The 21490-nt window shown below is 49.6% G+C and overlaps 3 protein-coding genes across 44 annotated transcripts in view; 1 reads left to right on the top strand and 2 right to left on the bottom strand.

Annotated features, from left to right (window-relative positions):
* Positions 1 to 2109: 2109 nt before the first annotated feature.
* Positions 2110 to 3684, bottom strand: FITM1 (fat storage inducing transmembrane protein 1). Its single transcript, NM_001194524.2, is given in 2 exon segments — positions 2110 to 2750; positions 3132 to 3684. Coding segments are annotated over 2 exon segments (879 nt in total). The 5' UTR covers positions 3398 to 3684; the 3' UTR covers positions 2110 to 2137.
* Positions 3685 to 10020: 6336 nt separating this feature from the next.
* DCAF11 (DDB1 and CUL4 associated factor 11) lies at positions 10021 to 20517 on the bottom strand. Of its 35 annotated transcripts, none has more exon segments than NM_001261192.1 (15): positions 10021 to 11495; positions 11594 to 11700; positions 13101 to 13253; positions 13626 to 13779; positions 14700 to 14885; positions 14980 to 15037; positions 15382 to 15450; positions 15793 to 15847; positions 16063 to 16209; positions 16442 to 16542; positions 16865 to 16929; positions 17205 to 17332; positions 17554 to 17681; positions 18873 to 19240; positions 19329 to 19726. In NM_001261192.1, coding segments are annotated over 14 exon segments (1641 nt in total). In that variant the 5' UTR covers positions 19028 to 19240; positions 19329 to 19726; the 3' UTR covers positions 10021 to 11360.
* NRL (neural retina leucine zipper) overlaps positions 19602 to 21490 on the top strand; it is a 39007-nt gene continuing 37118 nt past the window's right edge. For 2 of the 8 annotated variants that reach the window (XM_077940807.1, XM_077940809.1), the window contains exon 1: positions 19684 to 19900. The gene's annotated coding sequence lies outside the window, so the exon portion shown is untranslated. Of the gene's footprint in view, positions 19901 to 21490 lie in introns of all 8 variants that reach the window. The other 6 variants (XM_015143427.3, XM_077940808.1, XM_077940813.1 and 3 more) reach the window with 6 other exon arrangements.

Raw genomic sequence — 21490 nt, 5'->3', positions numbered from 1 at the left:
ACGCTCGGCTATTTTTGTATTTTTAGTAGAGATGGGGTTTCACCATGTTAGCCAGGATGGACTCGATATGCTGACCTCGTGATCCGCCCGCCTCGGCCTCCCAAAGTGCTGGGATTACAGGCATGAGCCACTGCGTCTGGTCAGCTTTTTCTATAAAGAGCCAGAGAGTAAATTGTAGGCTTTATGGGCCTTACAGTGTCTGTCTACTCAACTCTACCATTGTAGCAGGAAAGCTGCCATATGTAAATGAATTAGTATGGTGAGATCAATAAAACTTTACAGACACTGGACTGAATTTCATGTAATTTTTTCCTGTAATAAAATATTCTTTTTCTTTTGCTTTTCCAACCATTAAAAAATGTAAAAACGGCCGGGCACAGTGGCTCATGCCTGTAATCTCAGCACTTTGGGAGGCCAAAGTGGGCAGATCACTTGAGGTCAGGGGTTCGAGACCAGCCTGGCCAACATGGTGAAACCCTGTCCCTACTAAAAATACAAACACTAGACAGGTGTGGTGGTGGGGGCCTGTAATCCCAGCGACTCGGGAGGTTGAGGCAGGAGATCACTTGAACCTGGGAAGTGGAGGTTGCAGTGAGCCAAAATTGCACTCCAGCCTGGGCAACAGAGTGAGACTCTGTCTCAAAATAATAATAATAAAAACGTAAACAACGTTTTACCTTTTTCTTTTTAAAAAGTTTTTGTAGAGACAGGGTCTCACTATCTTGCCCAGGCTAGTCTCAAACTCCTGGGCTCAAGTGATCCTCTTGCCTCAGCCTCCCAAAGTGCTGGGATTACACTGCTATCACCACCAGGTCTCTGCCTTAAAAAAAAAAAAAAAAAAAAAAAATATATATATATATATATATATATATACACACATACACACACACACACATATATATATAATTATTTAATTATTAGCTCGCAGGTCATACAGAAACTGGCCACAGGAAGGTTTAGCCAAAGTTTGAGGAATTAGCCAAAGTTTGCTAATTCCTGGTTTAGAGGATAGATGATATACCCATATTGCCTAGCTTTGTAATCATGGCTCCTCTGTTTATTAATTGTGAACAAGTTACTTAACCTCTGTGTCTCAGTGTTTGCAACTGCACAATGGGAACACTACTATCTCATTTTTTTTTTTCCAATCAAGATCAGTACAACTTACCTCATACTTTTATTGTTGTGGGGACCAAATGTGTTTTTTTTTTTTTTGAAACAAGAGTTTCGCTCTTGTTGCCCAGGAGGGAGTGCAGTGGCGCGACCTCAGCTCGTTGCAACCTCCGCCTCCCAGGTTCAAGCGATTCTCCTGACTCAGCCTCCCAAGTAGCTGGGATTACAGGCGCCTGCCATCATGCCTAATTTTTTTTTTGTTTATATTTTTAGTAGAGATGGGGTTTCACCATGTTGGTCAGGCTGGTTTTGAACTCCTGACCTCAAGTGATCTGCCCACCTCGGCCTCCCAAAGTGCTAGGATTATAGGCGTGAGCCACTGCGCCCGGCCGTATGTGTTAACTTTTATGAAGAACTTACAGACACTTAGAAAAGTGCCTGGCAGAGTAAACGCAGTGCAAGTGTTTTGCTATTATTTGTGTGTCTATTATCTGCCCTCCCCAGTTAGCGCATATGCCTCCAAACAGCAGAAATCTTGTTTTATTTACATGGCATAGAACTATGCTAAGCTCAATAAACATTTGTTAAATAGATGAGCACATACAGACCCCCTACGGGGAAGACAGGGTAGGAAGAGTCCCTGAGAGGAGTGCCCAGATAGGTAGGCCCCTGAAGAGGGAGAGTGGAGATTCAGTGGAGAAGGCAGGAAAAACAATCAAACAGGCTGGAAATGGAGCAACTACTCAGCAAGAATGATGCCCACACCTGAGGGCACCATTACCTGCGTTAGAAGCACCATTCCTGGATATCTCAGTCCCCAGATAGCTTAAAGTTTGCAAAAACTAGGAGACTGAAAGGACAGCTGGAGGGATGGAGGTCAAGCATAAGGAAGGACATTCAAGGTTGATGAGAGCAAGGAATGGCTGGGAAACCCTAGTGACTACCAGACCCTCTTCCCACCCTTTCAAGGACCCAACCAAATGATGAGAGGAGCCAGAGCCAGGCCCGATGGCTTTTATTTCTTTCAGTTATGCTTGCGGCTGGAGTGGGGACGGGGGAAGAGCCCATGGCCTGGACTCCCTGGAGACCAGGGCTGATGATACCAGCTGCCATAGGTGAGGTACCAGGCGAAGGTGCCCACTGCGGCACCCACCACCTTGTGAGTGTACTGGTGGAAATAGATGACAGTACAGAGCAGCAAGAAGTTCCAAAGGCCCAGCAGCAGCACGTTCAACAGGAAGACAAGGCGCAGGGGGGCGCCAGCAGGCAGCCCATGGGCCAGGTACTTGGCGAACACAGCTGCTTCCTCTGCCATAAGCAGGCAGCAGAAGGTGAGCAGGAAGGTGTGGGAGGAGACCGTGTAGCCCCGCCACTGGTGGCCAGCCGCCAGGCAGCTGCGGCGGTCAGGCAGCTCGTGGAGCAGCAGACCCTGGGGCAGTGGCTCGAAGCAGGAGCCAGTCAGGTCCTCGATGAGCAGGAAGGCTCGGCCAGCTCCCCGCCACACCGCTGCTCCCACCACCAGTCGGCTCAGGTGTCTGGCAGTTACTGCCACGCGCCGTGTAGCCAGAAACACCACCAGCAACACAAAGCCCCCTAGGAAGGTGCATGTCCAGCCCCAGGCTGAATTCACAAATTTTCTGTGGGCAAAGAGGGGAGACTATTGAGGCCCCAAGCGCCATCTCCCACCCTGGTCTGTGCTCCCATCACTGCACTCTCCCCAACCCTACACATCACCACTGGTTCTCTCCTTGCCGTACCCTTTACAGCCCCCAGTCATTTAAACTTTGCCATCTCCTTGGAGGACCATTCAGCATTCCAGGGTACATATTTCCTCTTTAGTCCTGTTCCTGACTTCCCCTATACCCCAGGGTTCTGTTCCCTTCCCCCTCCCCTGACCTTCTCCTCAACCTCCTAGCCTATTTTTAGTGTTCAGACTGGCAGGAGGACAGAAGCCTGGAGAAGGGAGCTAGGATCCCAGAGTGCAGGGACCCAGCTCCCACAGCCTTGAGTGGACTCACATGTTGAAGAAGTTGCCGTGGCTGGCGAAGATAGTCCGAGGGTTGACATGGAACTGCAGAAGGGGCCCAAAGATGACCACTGCTGCCAGCCAGGCATGGTAGAGGCGCCGTAAGCAGGGGCTGCCCAGAAGGCGGGCGGCCTGTTCGCTTCCAAAGTACAGCAAGGCAGAGGCCACCCAGAGAAGCACCTTGACCAGGCAGCCCAGCAGTGCCCGGATTCGGGCCCCGGCCCCCAGCCCTGCCCCCACCACCGGCCCCCGCTCCATGTTCCCTCCCCTCCCCACTAGCTGCTTGCTCTGCTGGGCAGCTGAGGAGGGGCTGATGGGGCCCCCCCGGACAAGGATAGGCAGTGACAGGTGTGGCAGACACAAGGCAGAGCCCTGTTGGCAGCTGGCAGGCGGGGGAGAGGGGCGGGGGGCAGTAAGGGGCCAGGGTGGAGGTCTGCCACGTCAGCAGGGTCCTGGCCTTGGGTGTGTGGTAGCATGTGTCCTAACAGCAGTCTGTGTCCTTTCCTGTTAGTCCTGTGTCCTCGGCTCCAACCATGTTCCAGTTCATGTCTCAGGGCCAGCTGTTCAGGGCTGTCCTTGTCCATAGTCTGCCAGGGTCTGCCAAAGTCCCTCTCCACCCACCCCTACTTTACCATTTGCTCCACAGGGAAATCAGAGGTCATGAAGATAAAACTAACCAAACCTTGAAAGTCGTTTTTTTAAAAAAGCTGTCAGTCTTATCATCAGTATGATCTAGCCCTTCTTCTGGGGTTCTGAGCACAAGACCCTACCAACAGCAGGATGCCACAAGGTGGCTGTGCACAGCACTGTGGCCACCTTAGGCCTTGGGAGGCAGATCAGCAGGGGTATCCACTTCAGCGCTCTGTGACCCCAGCAGCTTGGGTCTGCCTTAGTTCCTGTCTGGATTGAGGGTCTCTAAGGGACTAGTTTGGTCTAGGGCTGCTGTGTAAACTGGCGGTTTCATCTGTTGATTACGTTGACCCTCAGATCCCTAAAGATTAGGTTTACTCCCAGGTGACAGGGGTAGAGGAGACCCTAAAAGGGCAATTGCCAGACAGGAGTCAGTTGAAACCTTAAGTTCCATCCTCCAACCAACTAGCCTGGACTTCAGGGCTCTCCATGCAAGCCTGTCCTCCCAGTCTGACTGCTGAGGTGGCAGCAGCAGGGTAGAGAGCCACCTACCCACAGAGAGTGCCTGTTAGTAACTATTTCGAGATCACTTTTTCTTTCTTCCTCATTCCTCAAAACCAGTGGTGGGATTTCAGAGCACAGCGGAAGTAGTGGAAGCAATGAGCAAACAAGGACATCCGAGTTCTGGACCCAACTGTGTGACTTCAGGAAAACCAATGAACCCTCTTCAGTCCTCAGTAAATCAATTTCCTTTATAAATTGGTCAAGACAGATTGGATAATCAATTAGATTCTTTCCAGATCCTAAAGCCCATACCTTGGAATAGACCTTCAATGAACCCTATAAAAGAATTTTGAACTAGGCTGGGCGCGGTGGCTCACACCTATAATCCCAGCACTTTGGGAGGCTGAGGCAGGTAGATTGCCTGAGGTCAGGAGTTCGAGACCAGCCTGGCCAACACAGTGAAACCCTATCTCTACTAAAAATAAAAAAATTAGCTGGACGCGGTGGTGGGCGCCTGTAATCCCAGCTACTCTGGAGGCTGAGGCAGGAGAATCACTTGAATCCGGGAGGCGGAAGTTGCAGTGAGCCGAGATTATGCCATTGCACTCCAGCCTGGGCAACAGGAGTGAGACTCCGTCTTAAAAAAAAAAAAAAAAAAAAAAATTCCCTCCCCTCATTTTTATTTATTACAGTTTTATTATTTATTTTTTTGAGACAGTGTCTCATTCTTGCCCAGGCTGGAATACAGTGTGCTATCATGGCTCACTGCAGCCTCAAACTCCTGGGCTCAAGTGATCATCTGCTCTAGCCTCCTGAGTAGCTAGAACTACAGGAATGCATCACCATGCTTGGTTAATTTATTTTTTATTTTTTGGCCAGGTGTGGTAGCTCAGGCCTGTAATCCCAGCATTTTGGGACCAGCCTGAGGAACCATAGGAGCTTGGGACCACACTGAGCTGGTCTCACACAGTGAGACGCCATCTCTACAAAAATAAAAATAATTAGCTGGGTACAGTGGCACGTGCCTGTAATTCCAGCTATTTGGGAGGCTGAAATGGGAGGAACACTTGGGCCCAGAAGGTTGACACTGCAGTGAGTCGTGATGGCACCATTGCATTCCAAGCCTAAGCAACAGAGTGAGACCTTGTTTCAATATTTATTTTGTAGAGACAAAGTCTCACTAAGTTGACCAGGCTGGTCTTGACCTCCTGGCCTCAGGTGATCTTTCTGCCTTGGCCTCCCAAAGTGGTGGGATTACAGGCATAAGCCACTATGCCTGGTCTCATTGTGGTTTTAAATAGTTGCAAAGGACATAATTTCTAGTGTATTATATACTGACATTTCAAAATAAAACCATTATATCGTTGTTTCAAATGTATCCAATGAAATCTAAATACTACAGTGATTAGATACTTCACCATTATCCATTAAAAGACATGACAAGATTTTACATCAGAAATTATATTTACATTCTACTCCCTCATATAATTTATCCTAATATGTTTTTACGCTTGAAAGTCTTTTATTGACCATTTATCACATTGCTCTGCAAGAAAAATAACTCAAAACATTTAATTTTTTGTTTGTTTGAGATACAGTCTCACTCTGCCGTCCTGGTTGAAGTGCAGTGGCACGATCTCGGCTCACTGCAACCTCCGCCTCCCAGGTTCAAGCAATTCTCCTGCCTCAGCCTTCTGAGTAGCTGGGATTACAGGCTCCCACCACCACACCCAGCTTTTTTTTTTTTTTTTTTGTATTTGTAGTAAAGATGGGGTTTCACCATGTTGGCCAGGCTGGTCTCAAACTCCTGACCTAGTGATTCACCTGCCTCGGCCTCCCAAAGTGCTGGGATTACAGGCGTGAGCCACCGTGCCCGGCCAAAAAATTTAATTTTTTATAGTTTCTGGGCCCAGTGTGGTGGCTCACACCTGCAATTCCAGTCCTTTGGGAGACCATGGCAGGAGGATCACTTAAGCCCAGGAGTTCTAGACCAGCCTGAGCAACATGGTGAAACTTTGTCTATACAAAAATATACACAAATTAGCCAAGCATGGTGGCACCCACCCAGCTACTCAGGAGGCTGAGATGGGAAGATCACTTGAGCCCAGGAATTTGAGGTTGCAGTGAGCAGTGATCACACCACTGCACTCCAGCCTGGGCAACAGAGCAAGGCTCTCTCAAAAAATAAAAACAAATAAAATAGAAATTTCCTGTGACCATAAATCCCTAAGAGTTAATTTTTTCCCCTATGGATTCTATTTTCATTATAACTGTTAGTAGTCTAAAATATATTATTAGTACATGAATACCTTAGTTTTTGGGGTTTTTTTGAGACAGGGTCACTTTCTGTCAGGAAAGTGAAACAGTCTTATTACTGACATGGAGAAAGTTTTAGTGGTCTCAGTAGAAGATTAAAACAGTCACAACATTCTCTTAAACCAAAGCCTAGTCCAGCGGCGTGATCGCAGCTCACTGCAGCCTTGACCTCCCCAGTTCAAGTGATCCTCCTCTCGCGGAGCTGGGACTACAGGTGCAGGTCACCAAGTTTGGCTAATTTTTAAATTTTTTTTAGAGACAGGGGTCTCACTGTGTTGCCCAGGCTGGTCTTAAACTCCTGGACTCAAGTGATCCTCCTGTTTTGGCTCAAGTGCTGGGATTACAGAAGTGAGCCGCTGCACCTGTCCAGGAAAAGTTGTTGGAGGAAATTAAAAGGTACTACACTTCAGTGAACACATGAATGACACAAAAGTGAAATAGCCTTATTGCTGACATCAAGAAAGTTTTAGTGGTCTGGATAGAAGATCAAAGCAGCCACAACATTCCCTTAAACCAAAGCCTAATCCAGAGCAAGGCCCCGACTCTCTCTCTCTCTCTTTTTTTTAAAGAGATAGGGTCTTGCTTAGTTGCCCAGCCTGGAGTGCAGTGGCATGATCATGTCTTACTGCAGTCTCAAACTCCTGAGCTCAAGTAATCCTCCTGCTCTGCCTCCTAAACAGCTGGGACTACATGTGCATGCCAACACTCACTATGTTGCCCACACTGGTCTCCAACCCTTGGCCTCAAGTGATCCTTCAATCTTGGCCTCCCAAAGTGCTGGGATTATAGGTGTGAGCTACTGAGCCCAGCCTATTCTCTTCAATACTATAAAGACTGAGAGTGGTGAGGAAGCTAGCAGAGGCTGGTTCATAATGCTCAAGGAAAGAAGCCACCTCCATAACATAAAAATGCAAGGTGAAGCAGCGAGGGCTGATATAGAAGCTGCAGCAAGTTATCCAGAAGATCTAGCTAAGATCATTGATGAAGGTAGCTACACCAAACAACAGATTTTCAAAGCAAACAAAACAGTCTTCTATTGGAAGAAGACGCCATATAGCAGTTTCACAGCAAGAGAAAAGTCAGGGCTTGGCTACAGAGCCTCAAAGGACAGACTAACTCTTTTATTAGGAGATAATGCACCTGGTGATTTTAGGTGGAAACCAATTCTCATTTACCATTCTGAAAATCCTAGGGCCTTAGGAATTATGCTAAATGTATTCTGCTGTGCTCTATAAATAAAACAAAACCTGCATGACAGCACGTATGTCTGCAGCATGGGTTACAGAATATTTTAAGCTCACTGTTAAGATCTACTCCTCAGAAATAAAGATTCCTTTCAAAATATTACTGCTCATTGACGATGCACCTGGTCACCTACAAACTCTGGAGATGTATAGGGAGATTAATGTTTTCATGCCTGCTAACACAACATTCATTCTGCAGCCCATGGATCAAGGAGTAATTGTGACTTGCAAGTCTTACTCTTTAAGAAATACATTGCGAACCCTGTCTCTACAAAAAATAACAAAAACGAGCCGGGTGTGGTGGTGTGTGCTGGTAGTCCCAGCTACTTGGGAGGCTGAGGTGGGAAGATTGCTTGAGTCGAGGGGGAAGCAGAGGTTGCAGTAAGCTGAGATCACACCACTGCACACCAGTCTGAGCGACACAGCAAGACCCTGTGTCAAGAAAAAAAAAATTAGATTTCATAAAACTGCAGCTGCCATAGTGATTCCTCTGATAGCTGTAGACAAAGTCAATTGGAAACCTTCTGGAAAGGATTCACCATTCCAGATGCCATTAAGAACACTCATGGCCAGGCACAGTGGCTTATGCCTATAATCCCAGCACTTTGGGAGGCTGAAGTGGGAGGATCGCTTGAGCCCAGGAGTTTGAGAGTAGCTCATGCAATAGGACAAAACCCCATCTCTACAAAAAACATAAAAATTAGCCAGGTGTAGTGGTGGGCACCTGTAGTCCCAGCTACTCAGGAGGCTGAGGTGGGAGGATTGCTTGAGCCAGGAGAGGTCCAGGCTGCAGTGAGCTGAGATCATGCCATTGCACTCCAGCTTGGGTAACAGAGTGAGACCCTGTCTCAAAAAAAAAAGAAAACAAATACGAAAAACCTTTTTTTTTTTTTTTTTTTTTTCAGACGGCATCTCACTCTGTCGCCCAGGCTGGAGTGCAGTGGCGCGATCTCAGCTCACTGCAACTTCCGCCTCCCCGGTTCAAACGATTCTCCTGCCTCAGCCTCTGAGTAGCTGGGACTACAGGTGCCTGCCACCACACCTGGCTAATTTTTGTATTTGTAGTAGAGATGAGGTTTCACTATGTTGGCCAGGCTGGTCTTGAACTCCCGACCTCAGGTGATCCAACTGCCTTGGCCTCCCAAAGTGCTGGGATTACAAGCGTGAGCCACCATGCCCAGCCTAAAAACAATATAACCTATATGCACTGGGAAACCAACAAAATTGACTCGCCTTATGCAATATTCACTGTATTGCAGTGGTCTGGAAATTAACTCACAGTATCTCCTAGGTGCCTGTACAACAAACATTTTACATTATTTCGATAACATAAAATTGTATTGTAAATGCATCTCTTACTGAGAATGGATGGTCTATGGGGCTTTGATCTAATGAAGCTGTAAGGATACTAACAATTTGAATTTCTCTCTTAATTTGGTGCCCTGGAAGTAACACAGGTTCTGGGTGAGATGGATAGCACCTTGGGTAACTTTATCACTTGGTAGACAGGGACTGAAAAGGTGAGTGGGAAAGGAGATCTGGCATGGGAGTTTCACCCTAGGTAGATCAGTTTGAGGAATGAGAACACAGAAGCCAAGGATCTGGACAATTTATTTATTTATTATTTATTTTTGAGACAGGGTCTCACTCTGTCACCTAGGCTGGAATACAGTGGCACAATCACCACTCACTGCAGCCTCGACCTCCTGGGCTCAGGTGATCCTCCCACCTCTGCCTCCTGAGTAGCTAGGACTACAGGCACGCGCCACATCTGGCTTTTTTATTTTTTTGAGACAGAGTTTTGCTCTTGTTGCCCAAGCTGGAGTGCAATGGCATGATCTCGGCTCACTGCACTCGGCTCACTTCTGCTCCTGGGTTCAAGTGATTCTCCTGCCTCAGCCTCCCAAGTAGCTGAGATTACAGGCACCCACCACCACGCCCGGCTAGTTTTTTTGTATTTTTAGTAGAGATGGGGTTTCACCATGTTGGCCAGGCTGGTCTCAAACACCTGACTTCAGGTGATCCACATACCTCAGCCTCCCAAAATGCTAGGATTACAGGCGTAAGCCACCGTGCCCGGCTCACTTTTTGTGTTTTTTGTAGAGATGGGGTTTTGCCATGTTGCCCAGGCTGGTCTCAAACTCCTGGGCTCAAGCGATCCATGAGCTTTGGCTTCCCAAAGTGCTAGGATTACAGGTGTGAGCCACCACGCCTAGCCTGTTTATTCTTTTAAAACTGCCTATTTTGCCATGCAATAGGTACCCTTGCTGTGAAAGCCTGTGAACATCCCTGGATATGTGTACTATCATTTAAAAACTGCCTCAGAGGGCACGAAATGTTGTCGGGGAAGATCTATTCAGAGCTGGGTGTGAGCTCTAGCCCTCTCCCTGACTATCGGTTTGCTCTGGGGTATGAGGTTGAGTGTGAGGCGCCCACTGGGCCCTGACATCAGGGCTGACTTGCTTCTCTCAGGCTCTGTGTTCATGGGCTACCTCTTCCAAAGACTGCACAGCTCCAGGCCCGGCTTCAGAGCAGAGGTGATGTGGTATTATCAGGCTCTGATGGAAAGTGTGCTCTCTCGGTATCTACTTGCAGGGAAGCTTCTGAAATTGGTGAGGGAGCACCTGTTGCAAGGCTCAGTGAACAAATGGTTTTGGTATTTCCCTTTTTCATGGGGCACCAGAAGGGTATTTTCTCCTACACAGGATCGCATCTGAAGACTGTTGAAACTGTGTTTTCCCAAAGTGAGATGGAAGATCTCAGATAGGAAAGAGACAGTGAGAGAGAGAGACAGACACTGAGCCAGGTTCCCACGCAGTTTATTGAGGGAGCCAAAGCCAGTGAGAGGACAAAGGAGTCCTACTTCAACCTACTTCCTTAAAGCTGTGTGCCTCGAGCATGAAGGGACCTTCTCAGAGGGCAGGACCTGCCCTATGAGGGGCCACACAGAGCCCTGTGGAGACTCCTACCTCTCATACCACAGCCCGTCCTACCCCAAAGACCCAGACATGAGAGCAGACATAATCCCCACCCCAGGAGGGTGCTGAGGAAACACCCTTACCCATGCCCCTCCCCTAGAGACCTCAGGAAGAAAGGCCAGGACACCTGTACTGTGTTTGGCCAGTCGAATCCTCAATGTGAAGACCTGGGCAACAGGCCTGGCTGACAGGTCTGTTCAGATGTGGCCTCAGACATCTACTCTAGAATCCAACCCCTAACACTCAAACATGATTAAAAACACCCAGGACACTTCTCTTGCTGGCAGAGGCCACACCCCAGATAATGGCAGTCCTGCCAAACTCTGGCCAGAGATAGGGACCCAGGCTGACTGGGTGTGAGCATGTAAGAAGACCACTCTGCCCCATGGGGAGGATCTTCCAGGGCTCAGCTGAGGCTCAGAGCCCGGGCTTCTGTTTCTCCCCATCCAATGCCAGTGATTCCTCCAAACATTCCCCACAAGGGAGAAAGGGAGGAGGAGGCAGAGAGCTTATCAAGAGGTTCACCCTGTATGGGGCTGGGGGTCGGATCTACTGGGGTGAGGAAAAGGCTGTAGAGGAGTGGGGCACTGGGGCAGGGGCGCTGGCACATTCCTCGGATTCTGGCATGTCATCCTGGAAGTACTCAGCCTGGCGGTACTGCCACAGACGCAGGTTCCCGTCCCACTGCAGGGCAGAGGGTGGCAAGTAGTCAGGAGGTGCTGCCCCCACCCCAAGTCCAAGCCCCAGACATGTGCCAGCACCCCCAACCCTTGCAACCTCACCGAACTGCTGACAATCTTCTCTTCAAAGGGGTGCCAACTGACATCACGCACACAGGCCTTGTGGTTCGTCAGCTTCTTCACAATGTGGCCACTGAGAAGGTCGTACACTGTCCAGGACAGGCAAGAGTGGAGAGGGACCACCACAAGACCTCTAAACTATCCCTTACCTCCCTGTGAGTAGCACCACTGACCTCTCAGGCAACTTCCCATGTTCCCATGGGAGCAAAGCCCACACGAGCAGACTGTGTTATTTCTGCTTCTATCCCTGTTCCTTTCCCTACCTTGGGTTGAGGGTGTGGTTTGTGTGGGTGTGGGTATTTCTGGCCCTTAGCTAAATTTCATAGGGGCTACAGTTAAGAAAATGCAGTGGCTTTAAAGATTTTAGTAAGATATGGAAGGCACCACAAAAGTGAACACCAAGCTGTCTGGGGGAGTGTGCACCTGCTGCACCTTGTCTGGACAGGGTGCATCTTTCTTTTGTTATGGGTCTGTGAGTGTCTCTCTGGGGATAGCACTGCCTTAGACTCCTTATATCTGCAGCTGTGCTTGTGGTTTTTTTCTTTCCTTTTCTTTTTCTTTTTTTTTTTTTTTTTTGAGACGGAGTCTCGCTCTTATTGCCCAGGCTGGAGTGCAGTGGCACGATCTCGGCTCACTGCAACCTCTGCCTCCCAGGTAGCTTGTGATTACTGGCGCCTGCCATCACCCCTGGCTAATTTTTGTATTTTTAATAGAGACGGGGCTTCACCATGTTGGCCAGGCTGGTCTCAAACCCCTAAGCTCAGGTGATCGCCTGCCTCAGCCTCCCAAAGTGCTGGGATTACAGGTGTGAGTCACTGTGCCCAACCTTTTTTTTTTTTGAGACAGTTTCTCACTCTGTCACCCAGGCTGAAGTGCGGTGGCACAATCATGGCTCACTGCAGGCTCGACCTCCTGGGCTCAGGTGATTCTCCCACCCTAGCTTCCCAAGTAGCTAGGACTACAGGCCTGTGCCACCACGTCCAGCCATTTTTTGTAGAGAAGAGGTTTCTCCATGTTGCCCTGGCTGGTCTCAAACTTCTAGGCTCAAGCGATCTGCCCTCATTGGCTTCCCAAAGCACTGGGATTATAGGCATGAGCCACTGCGCCCAGCTTATTTCTTTCTGTGCTTTTCTGCTTCAGCGATTGCATGTCCCTTTACTACTTGCTACCATCTTCCTGTGTCATTTTGTCTCTGTTCCCTCCTACCTTTCATCTGCAACCTCTTTCCTTGACTGGCTGAAAAACAGAACCAACTGTATTTTTGGCAATCTATTATATTTACTGTCTAGAATTCTATGTTCCTTTTCTTAATTTAAAACACTGAAAAATAGAATGGTTTCTATTTCTCTGTTTAAGCCTCCAAGCTAAGTTAGATTTTACCTGTAGCCGTCACTGGGCTTTTTTAAGGTGGTCACTGGTCGTTATAGGTGGAACGGCAAGGAGTCATTCCTGCCCTTCCTGATGCCCCCTGTTCTGACACAGTCCTTACCAACCACTTTGCCGGTGGAGCAGCCACTATAGATGAACTGCTGGCCGGTGCTATGAATGGGGGAGAACCGGCAGCGGATAAGGGTGTGCAGCACTCCGTGGCCCCGGTAGGTCATCAAGGAGCTGTCCCCTGGGAGCTTCAGCTTCCGCCAGGCTGGGTAGGGATGCAGAGTAAGCCCTAGGTTAGGGAATCTGCTTTGGGATTGTTTCGTACCAGCAGTCCTGAGCAAGGATCGATGCCCAGAGACAAATGCCTTTCCAACCTTCAAGTGGTGGCTCTTTCTCCACCTAATAGTCAGTGGACAGTCTCCAATATGGCCCTGCTGGTTAATCATTATACTCAAATACTTCGGTATTGTGGATTCTGAGTGACCCCCACCCAGGCCCCAATCCTAGGAACCTCTGGCCATTCCATTTGTGATTTAGCAAATAAAGAGTTAATGCCTGGTAAAGAGGGCTGAGGGGGAGATCCTCCAGGGCTCCAAGGCTACAGACAAATCCACTGTGCCTGTACCTCCATTCTCACCTTTTTTGGGCACTTGCTGCCAGCGATAGTCCCAGTTTTGCTGTGTGGCAGCCTGGCGTGAGGCTTCCATGCCTTCCCGGCTGGAAAAGCGTCGGATATCCCAGAGTTTGATGGTCTGGTCTTTAGAGTTGGAGATGAGATATCGAGCATCACCCTATGAATTCAAAGGTGGATAGTGAAGCATCAGAGCTTGCAAATGTCGGCGCCTGTCAGTCTAGTTCCTGTTCTCTAGTTGAGTGGAAGAACTCTGGCCTCTGGTTTTGCTTGCCTCTCTTCATCCAGGCGAACTCATTTTCAGTGTTCTGCCTCAGATCCTACCACCTGGCTAGGTTTTTCTTTCCTTGCCCAGGGTACTGGCTGGCTTTTCTATTCCAGCCTGAATGAGACTGTCTTTCATTTTTCCTTTTTTAATTTTTTTTTTGAGATGGAGTCTTGCTCTAGCGTCACCCAGGCTAGAATGCAGTGGTGCGATCTCGGCTCACTGCAAGCTCCGCCTCCCAGGTTCACGCCATTCTCCTGCCTCAGCCTCTCGGGTAGATAGGACTATAGGCACCCGCCACCATGCCCAGCTACTTTTTTTGTATTTTTAGTAGAGATGGGGTTTCACCGTGTTAGCCAGGATGGTCTCAATCTCCTGACCTCGTGATCCACCCGCCTCAGCCTCCCAAAGTACTGGGATTACAGGTGTGAGCCACAGCGCTCAGCCTTAACTTTTTTTTTTTTTAAATAAATAGAGACGAGGTCTCGCTAGGTTTCACAGGCTGGTCCGGAACTCCTGAGCTCAAGTGATCCTTCCACCTTGGCCTCCCAAAGTGCTAGGATTACAGGTGTGAGCCACCATACCTGGCCGGTATTCAATTTTTCTTGTATGGAAAGCCCTGCCTTGCTCCTTGAGGACTGGTGAGTACAGATGGAATTCATGTTCCCTGGCTTGAGCCCCTTCCCTAAACTCCAACTCTTACAAACCTTGGTCAATAAGGAGCTTGTTAAATTCCCACACCAGTCCACTTTCATGCCCTCCTGGGCAACCAGAACCTTAGTGGCCTGGCTGTGCAGTCCTGCATCCTGGCCCACCTTGCTGTCAATGAAGGTGATGCCATCCTGGTGTCCAGCCAGTGCACCCACAGGCTTGGGGTCATCCTCCCGCATGGTGCGTCGATCCCACACTTTGCAGATGGCATCGTCTCCCCCAGAGAACAGGATTTGGGAGCTTATATCAGCAAAGGCCACTGCATTCACGTCATCCTCATGGGACTCAATCTAGGCGAAAAGGAGGCCAGTATATAAGACCTCTTTCTAGGTCTCATAATAAGCCAAAGACCAGGAAACAGAGGCTCTCTCTCAGGAGCCATACCTGAAGGGTGCGCCGGTTCTGTTCTCGGTCAAAGACATACAGGCAGCCATCATTGGCCCTGAAAGGGAAGGGATAAAGGAGGGTCCTGGAGCCATGATCGAGAGGACCAATATGGTATATGCTCTAGAGAGTTCCACTGAGAAATCCTGCTCTGGGTCAAGTCCTTTGCTCTTTTTATATAGGAAGTCGGGGAAAAGTTAGCTGTGTTTCAAGGAGGCTTGACACCTCCCATCTTGTGCTGGGAAAATGGAGAGCAAGGGGTGAAGCAACCTGTAAATCCTGACCTTGGAGAAGGTCTGGTTGTTCTCTGCAGCTGCCAGTGCCATCTGTGTAACAGCAGAGCTCATCTCTGGCAGAACCCCCACCTTGTTATTGAGGGAAACATACCCCATAAGCACTCACCCTCCTAGTACTTCTCGTCCATCTGAGGACACAGCAATGGAGAAGACAGCAAAGCGACGCTCATCTGGCCTGAAAGCAAAGAAGGAGCTGGGTTAAGTGGACTTCCCTTCAGCTTTTGTTAATCTACATAGAATCTGACAATGGTTGTGAGGCACATCCCCAGGAGAAAAAAGAAGTCTGGCTAACATGTACCACAATGCAGATCCTCAGTGAGAACCCAGAAATCATCCCGCAAGCGTCTATTTTACCCAGTCCTCTGGCTGACAAGATGGTGCTTCCCTCCCAGGAATGCACACAGACCCATCAGTATACTTTTTCCCCTAAGCAGAACTTCCAACTCAAGAGGTTTGCTCCTGAAGAGCTTCCCTTGAGAAGTTTCTGATGAGTCCGACCAGAAAGGGAAGCCAGTACCTGAGATCCAGGGCAGTGTGTGTATCTCCCTCACCATAGATATTGCAGATATGAACTAAGAGAAGCAAAAAAAACAAGAATCTTTCAGGGATGGGGGAAGGAGAGTGGAAGTGAAGCTAGGGAAGGGGTCAAACAGAGGACAAGGGTACTGGAGCACTTTGGGAATGATTTTCCCAGGACAAAGTGAGGGATCCTGGCTCAGAGGGGACAGGCACATGGAAACCTCAGGTCCCAGGCTGGAGAGTCAGTGGAAGCCTGGTGCATACTCACTGTAATCAGACCAGCTGGAGTAGAGGAAGTGGTTCCCATCGGGGGTGAAGGCCACATCCAAGACGCTCCAGCCTACGTCGCGGGCCTTGATGCTTTTGAATTTACGGAAACGGCCATACCGGCAGTCATACAGTCGGATTGTCTGGTCTGTATAAGTAGAGATCAGGCAGAATTATGGAACACTTTCCTTGTAACTTTCCTAGATTAGACGTCTCCCACTCAGTGTACCTGTGGAGTCTTCCCTTTATCATGGGAAACATGCTCTGACTAAGCATCCTTAAGCCAGGTCTGAGCTCCCCATCTGTGGCTTTCTAGCCTCAGTCAGGGGGAACATTCCATGTCCCAGGAAAAGACAGTTTATAGGACCAGGGTCTGGTACCTTGGCAAGCAGACATGAATATTTGACCATCTTTGCTGTAGATGCCACAGAAAGCCTTCTGAGAGTAGCTATCAGTGAAGCCCAGATCATTGGGCAAGAAGCTAGGGAAGAAGAGAGAAAGTGAGGGTAAGCGGTGCCTAGGATAAGGAGTGTCCCAATTAGCAAAATCCTAACAAAGCTGGAATATCAGAACAGTCATTCTTCCCTTTTGGCTGTGAGTGCAATCCCGTCTTTCAATCATTCCACCATCCTCTAAATTTCTACAATTTTCTACACTTTTCCACTTTGCTTACTCTCAAAGTTTCAACCCCATTTAACCTAACCTTTAATATCTCTGAGGCTCCTTTAACACCTACCCCTTCAAAGTTTAGGAGATAAGACCTATTTGGCCCTTAGAGTCTCTTCACCGAGCCCCATACTCACTGAGATATCACTCGAGACTGTTCTCCAAGGGAGAAGCTTCCCCGGTGGCAGAGGCCCCGTTCTCTCTAAATGGAAGGGATTGGGGAATATTGCTAGCAGAAATAGAGGGCCACTTCAGCCATATCAAACCCCCTCCTCCAAAGACACTGCTGTTGTTATAGAAACGGACACAACACATCGTTGTCCGTCCCACAGAACTCCAATGGGGGCTGGTTAACTCTCCAGCCCCGGCCCTTGAGGCTTCTTTCTTGGAAAGTTGACTTCCTTTTCCTCTGGGGCTGGCAGAGATTCTGGCTGCTTTGGCAGGCCTGCTGCCAGGCTGGGAGGTGGAGAGGCCTACCTGGTGCAACATTCGAGGAAAGCTGTGCTCCTGGGTGGCCCGCCTAAGCCCCAGCTGCCCTGTGGCCAGTTCCACTTGTGTCTTGATCTCATTGCATTCCAGCTCCCGGGTGTCAGGGGTAGCATCCACTGTGAGTACCAAGTAGAAGTTTCATCCTAGGTCTTCCAGCCTCAGAGGACAGTTAGCAGAACTGTACCCAAGCCCACCCCTGTGGCTGAATATACTGGGGCTGTAAGGACTCCTTATTCCTTAAATTATCGTACCTTCTTTCAATGTAACCTATCATTCAAAATATCACTAAAAGGTTTTCCAGTAAAAGTCTTCCAACATTAGGGACTTTTCCTCTTACCAGGCGGGTTGTATCGATCCCCAAGACGACCATCCCAAGCTCTGTCATTCTCTTCCTCTGAGTCCAAGAGGGCCTGAATGAATTGTAAATTTGCTGCACCTCCTCCCTGCACCAACCTCACTTGGCCTCTGTGGAGAGACCCCCATTATAAAGGAGGGGACTTCTTCCCCCAAACCAACCAAATTCAGAGTAAATGGCTATCTAGCTCTTAGACCACTTGGTACTCATTTTGAGGTTGGAGGCTGATTAGACCTTGGCTGTTATTTTTTGGTCTCCTATAAAACACAGTAGGAAAGTGAGTCTTACTCTTATAGCAAGAGTAAGACCAACATGCTGTGGACGTGACCTACTAAGTTGACCTCCCAGAGAGCTAAACATTCTAACTGCATTTCCTTAGAGCAAGAGCAAGACTAATACGCTGTGGACATGACCTACTAAGTTGACCTCTCAACGAGCTAAACATTCTCACAGCATTTCCTTCTGAGCCTCTGCCTGAGAAGTCCACCACAGAAGACAATATTCTAAGCTGGGTGTGGTAGTGTGTGTAACTGTAGTCTTAGCTAACTGGGAGGCAAGGATTGTTTGAGCCCAGGAGTTGCGGGCTGTGGTGTGCACTGTGATCACACCTGTGAATAGACTGTTCTCCAGACTGGGGAACACAGTGAGCCCTGTCTATGTCTACTAAAAACAACACAAAACACAAAAACAAAAAAGAATACAATATTCTGATGGGACCCCTAAGCTCATCTTCTCCTCAAAGAGCCATAAGCAAAGAAAGCAAGGCAGCTGCACTCTTTTCCAGTCAATTCCAGGTGGTCTCTCCCTTCAAGGCATTCTTTCCTCAAGAACAAGTCAGAGTCAGGGCAAATTAAACTTGTTTTTCAAGTAAATCGAAGTGACCTCATCGAAGTGGCCTCATATCACGTGTCAACTGACTTACCAAAAAGTTCAACACTCCCTTTCCATCTCTTCACCCCCGTATATCACTGCTTTCCCACCAGGAACCTCCCCCCACCCTTTTTTTTTTCAAACTTACTTGGAAAAGAGATTATATTTGTGTAGTCACAGAGAGAGGCTCCCCTGAATAGCCTCTCAAACACATGAGCAGGTCCTCTTGGTGACCCTCCCTAGGTAAGAACCACTCTTACTGGGTATGAAGCTGAGTGCCATGGGTGCCCAGCAGGGAAAGGCTGTTCCGCTCAAACAGAACAGCTGTCCTGAGTGAATCCTATTTCCTAACCTCTGTAATTTTCCTGCCTGGAGATGGGATCAAGGCACTGTGGTAGCACCTGGTAGGGTCACACCAGAGGGTAAGTTACCTGCGGAGGAGATAGGCCAGTACCTGGGCCAGATCCACATCTTCATCCTCTTCTTCCTCTTCCTCACTCCGACGCAGGCCAGCCCCTCTTCGGGACAAGCCCTCGGAGGGGTCTCCGGACCCGGATCCTGCACTGCTGCTGTTCCGTGATCCCATCTTCTGGTCACAGCATCCTTAGGTACTGTGCGAGGACTCCGCCTGTCACCTCCTTGGGTTTGGTGAAAGCAAAGCGTGCTCTAGAAATACCAGGGTCTCCTGAGACGGGGTAGTAGCTATCTCTAGGAGGGTGACCCTCCCTCGGGGCTGAGATCCCTTTGCTTTAGCCTATGCCAACTACCAAGGCGTCGGGAACACAAACCTTCCCCAATCCTGTGAAGCAAAGAAAGCAAGAGTGAACCGTAGTGCGCTACCCTAGCTCACCAACTGAAGAAAGATTTGTTTTCTACACCAAACTCACCTATCGCAGTCCCTGGACAGGGGAGCGGGAGAGGTGTTGGGCGGTGTAGGATTCCCAGGTAACCTCTCTGACAGACCAATCGAAATCCCTCGCGGAAGAAAGCGCTTCACTAGCTTATCTCATCTAACCAATGAGAAGCCTTACGACTCAAAGACCCTCGGCACCCCCCCCTTACCAACCAATCAGAGCGCCTCCTTACGAAAGCCGGCAGCAATAACAACCAATGAAAATAGAATTTGGCCTAACTCCCCTCCTTCCTTGCCTCACGCCCACGTGGTGCGCCGGGGGTGTGTACGCCAAGAGGGGGAGGAAGCCGAGAAGCACCTCCCACTGAAGCCGGCGGTTACTGCCCCACGAGAGACCACCCACCAGCCAGGAGCGGTCGCAGGACCCGCAGCGGCGCGAGGCCTTGTTTACACCGACTGCAGCCACTGCGTTGGCCAACCGCTGCTCCGTCACGCGCCTGGCTCGTCACGCATCTCGCGGCTTCCCGGCCGGCGAGCTGCAAACGTCACACGACGGCCCCGCCCCCTTGGCCCGCCAACTGGACAGCGGAGCGCGATGATTGATAGGTAAGCGGGAGAATGCGCGAGGGGCCTGAGGGGAGGAGAAAGTGCTCACCCGAAGAGGGCTGTTAGCTCTTGTTGGGGAGGAGTAAGTGGGAACTGACAACTTCCTGGCTCAGAGACAGCCGAACTAGACGTAATGGCTGAGAGGCGGGGCTTAAAAAAGAAACGTTTGGTGGTTCGCTACCGAGAGGTATTTTAGCAAGGGATACAATTTACTGTCGGTCCCTAAAGATCATTTGGCATCGCACTTTTCAGACAGTGCCCAGGGGCCTCCTCTTTAAGCCTACTGCTTCCCCCGTCGAGCTGGAGCCGTTCTCCTGTCGCTGGCTGCAGCTCCAGTCGGTCCTGCCCTAAGGAGTGCTCGGCGTCCCAGTAGGCTTCCACACCGTCCTTCCGGGCTTAGCTTTTCGAAGCCTTGCTCTTGAGACGGCCTCCTTTTAGACCTCCCTTTATCTGCTCGGCAATTTTTTAAGACAATTCCTGGTCTTCTGCCGCGGTCTTTGCAGACGTTCCCTAATACACGCATCTTTCTCTCAAAGCTTTTCCGGTTCCGCTGTCCATTTAGACGCTCCCTTGGCCCTTCGGGATTTGCAGACCTTCCCTAGACCCTCTGTCCTCACAGTGCCTTTCCCTCCCCGGCCGTGAGTCCGGGGTGCGCGCGCGCCGCCTCCTGCCCCCTCCTGCCCCCTCTTGCGGGTTTATGAGTAACAAGCATGAGTCCAAGGCCGGGACTTGCCATATCTCTGAACCTCGGCCTGGCTGGGTGGGGAAGTGTGTGGGGTTGAATGACCTTGCTGTCTCCGGCTCAGAGGCCCAGGGTCCGAGCTGAACTTCAGTCCCCGCAGCCTGCACTCCCTTGGGAAAGCTGCGAGCTTCCCTCCGCCCGCTCCTGAGGGCAGCGATGGGAGCGAGGGCTCGTGGCCCTCTTGGGCCCTCCTGGGGTCTCTCCCAGTGAGGGCGAGGGTTTGGCCAGCTTTCGGGCGACGTCTTCTAGTCTCCAGACCCGGAGGCCTGAGCTTGTCACCAGGGCTAGCTTTGATGGGTTCTGCGCTTAGAAGGGTCCTGAATGCTTGGTTTAATGTTCTACTGTTAACGGTCTTGAAATTATCAATAATTTCAAAGCAAGTGCCTGGCATTTTCAACTTGCACTGGACTCCACTGATTATGTAGGCGGTCTGTAGGCAGTATGCTGGGCGCCCATACTCTATTGCCAGATTACTTACTATCTGTGCTTTAACGTTTATTGAGACTTTAAGATTCCGTGGTTTCTGGGTTATCCAGCCTGGAAAATCGGGATCGTTATTTATTGATTGATTTTACCTGCATTCTCTCAGAATGTTACGGAATCATTTTTTAAAACATTGGCCGGGCGCGGTGGCTCACCCCTGTAATCCCAGCACTTTGGGAGGCTGAGGCGGGTGGATCAACTGAGGTCAGGAGTTCGAGACCAGCCTGGCCAACACCGTGAAACCCTGTCACTACTTAAAAAAAAAGCCGGCCGGGCGCGGTGGCTCAAGCCTGTAATCCCAGCACTTTGGGAGGCTGAGGCGGGTGGATCAACTGAGGTCAGGAGTTCGAGACCAGCCTGGCCAA

Source organism: Macaca mulatta, chromosome 7 (genome assembly GCF_049350105.2).
Source record: "Macaca mulatta isolate MMU2019108-1 chromosome 7, T2T-MMU8v2.0, whole genome shotgun sequence".
In the NCBI taxonomy this organism is placed as follows: domain Eukaryota; kingdom Metazoa; phylum Chordata; class Mammalia; order Primates; family Cercopithecidae; genus Macaca; species Macaca mulatta.
This window is presented reverse-complemented; position numbering and strand designations above follow the sequence as displayed.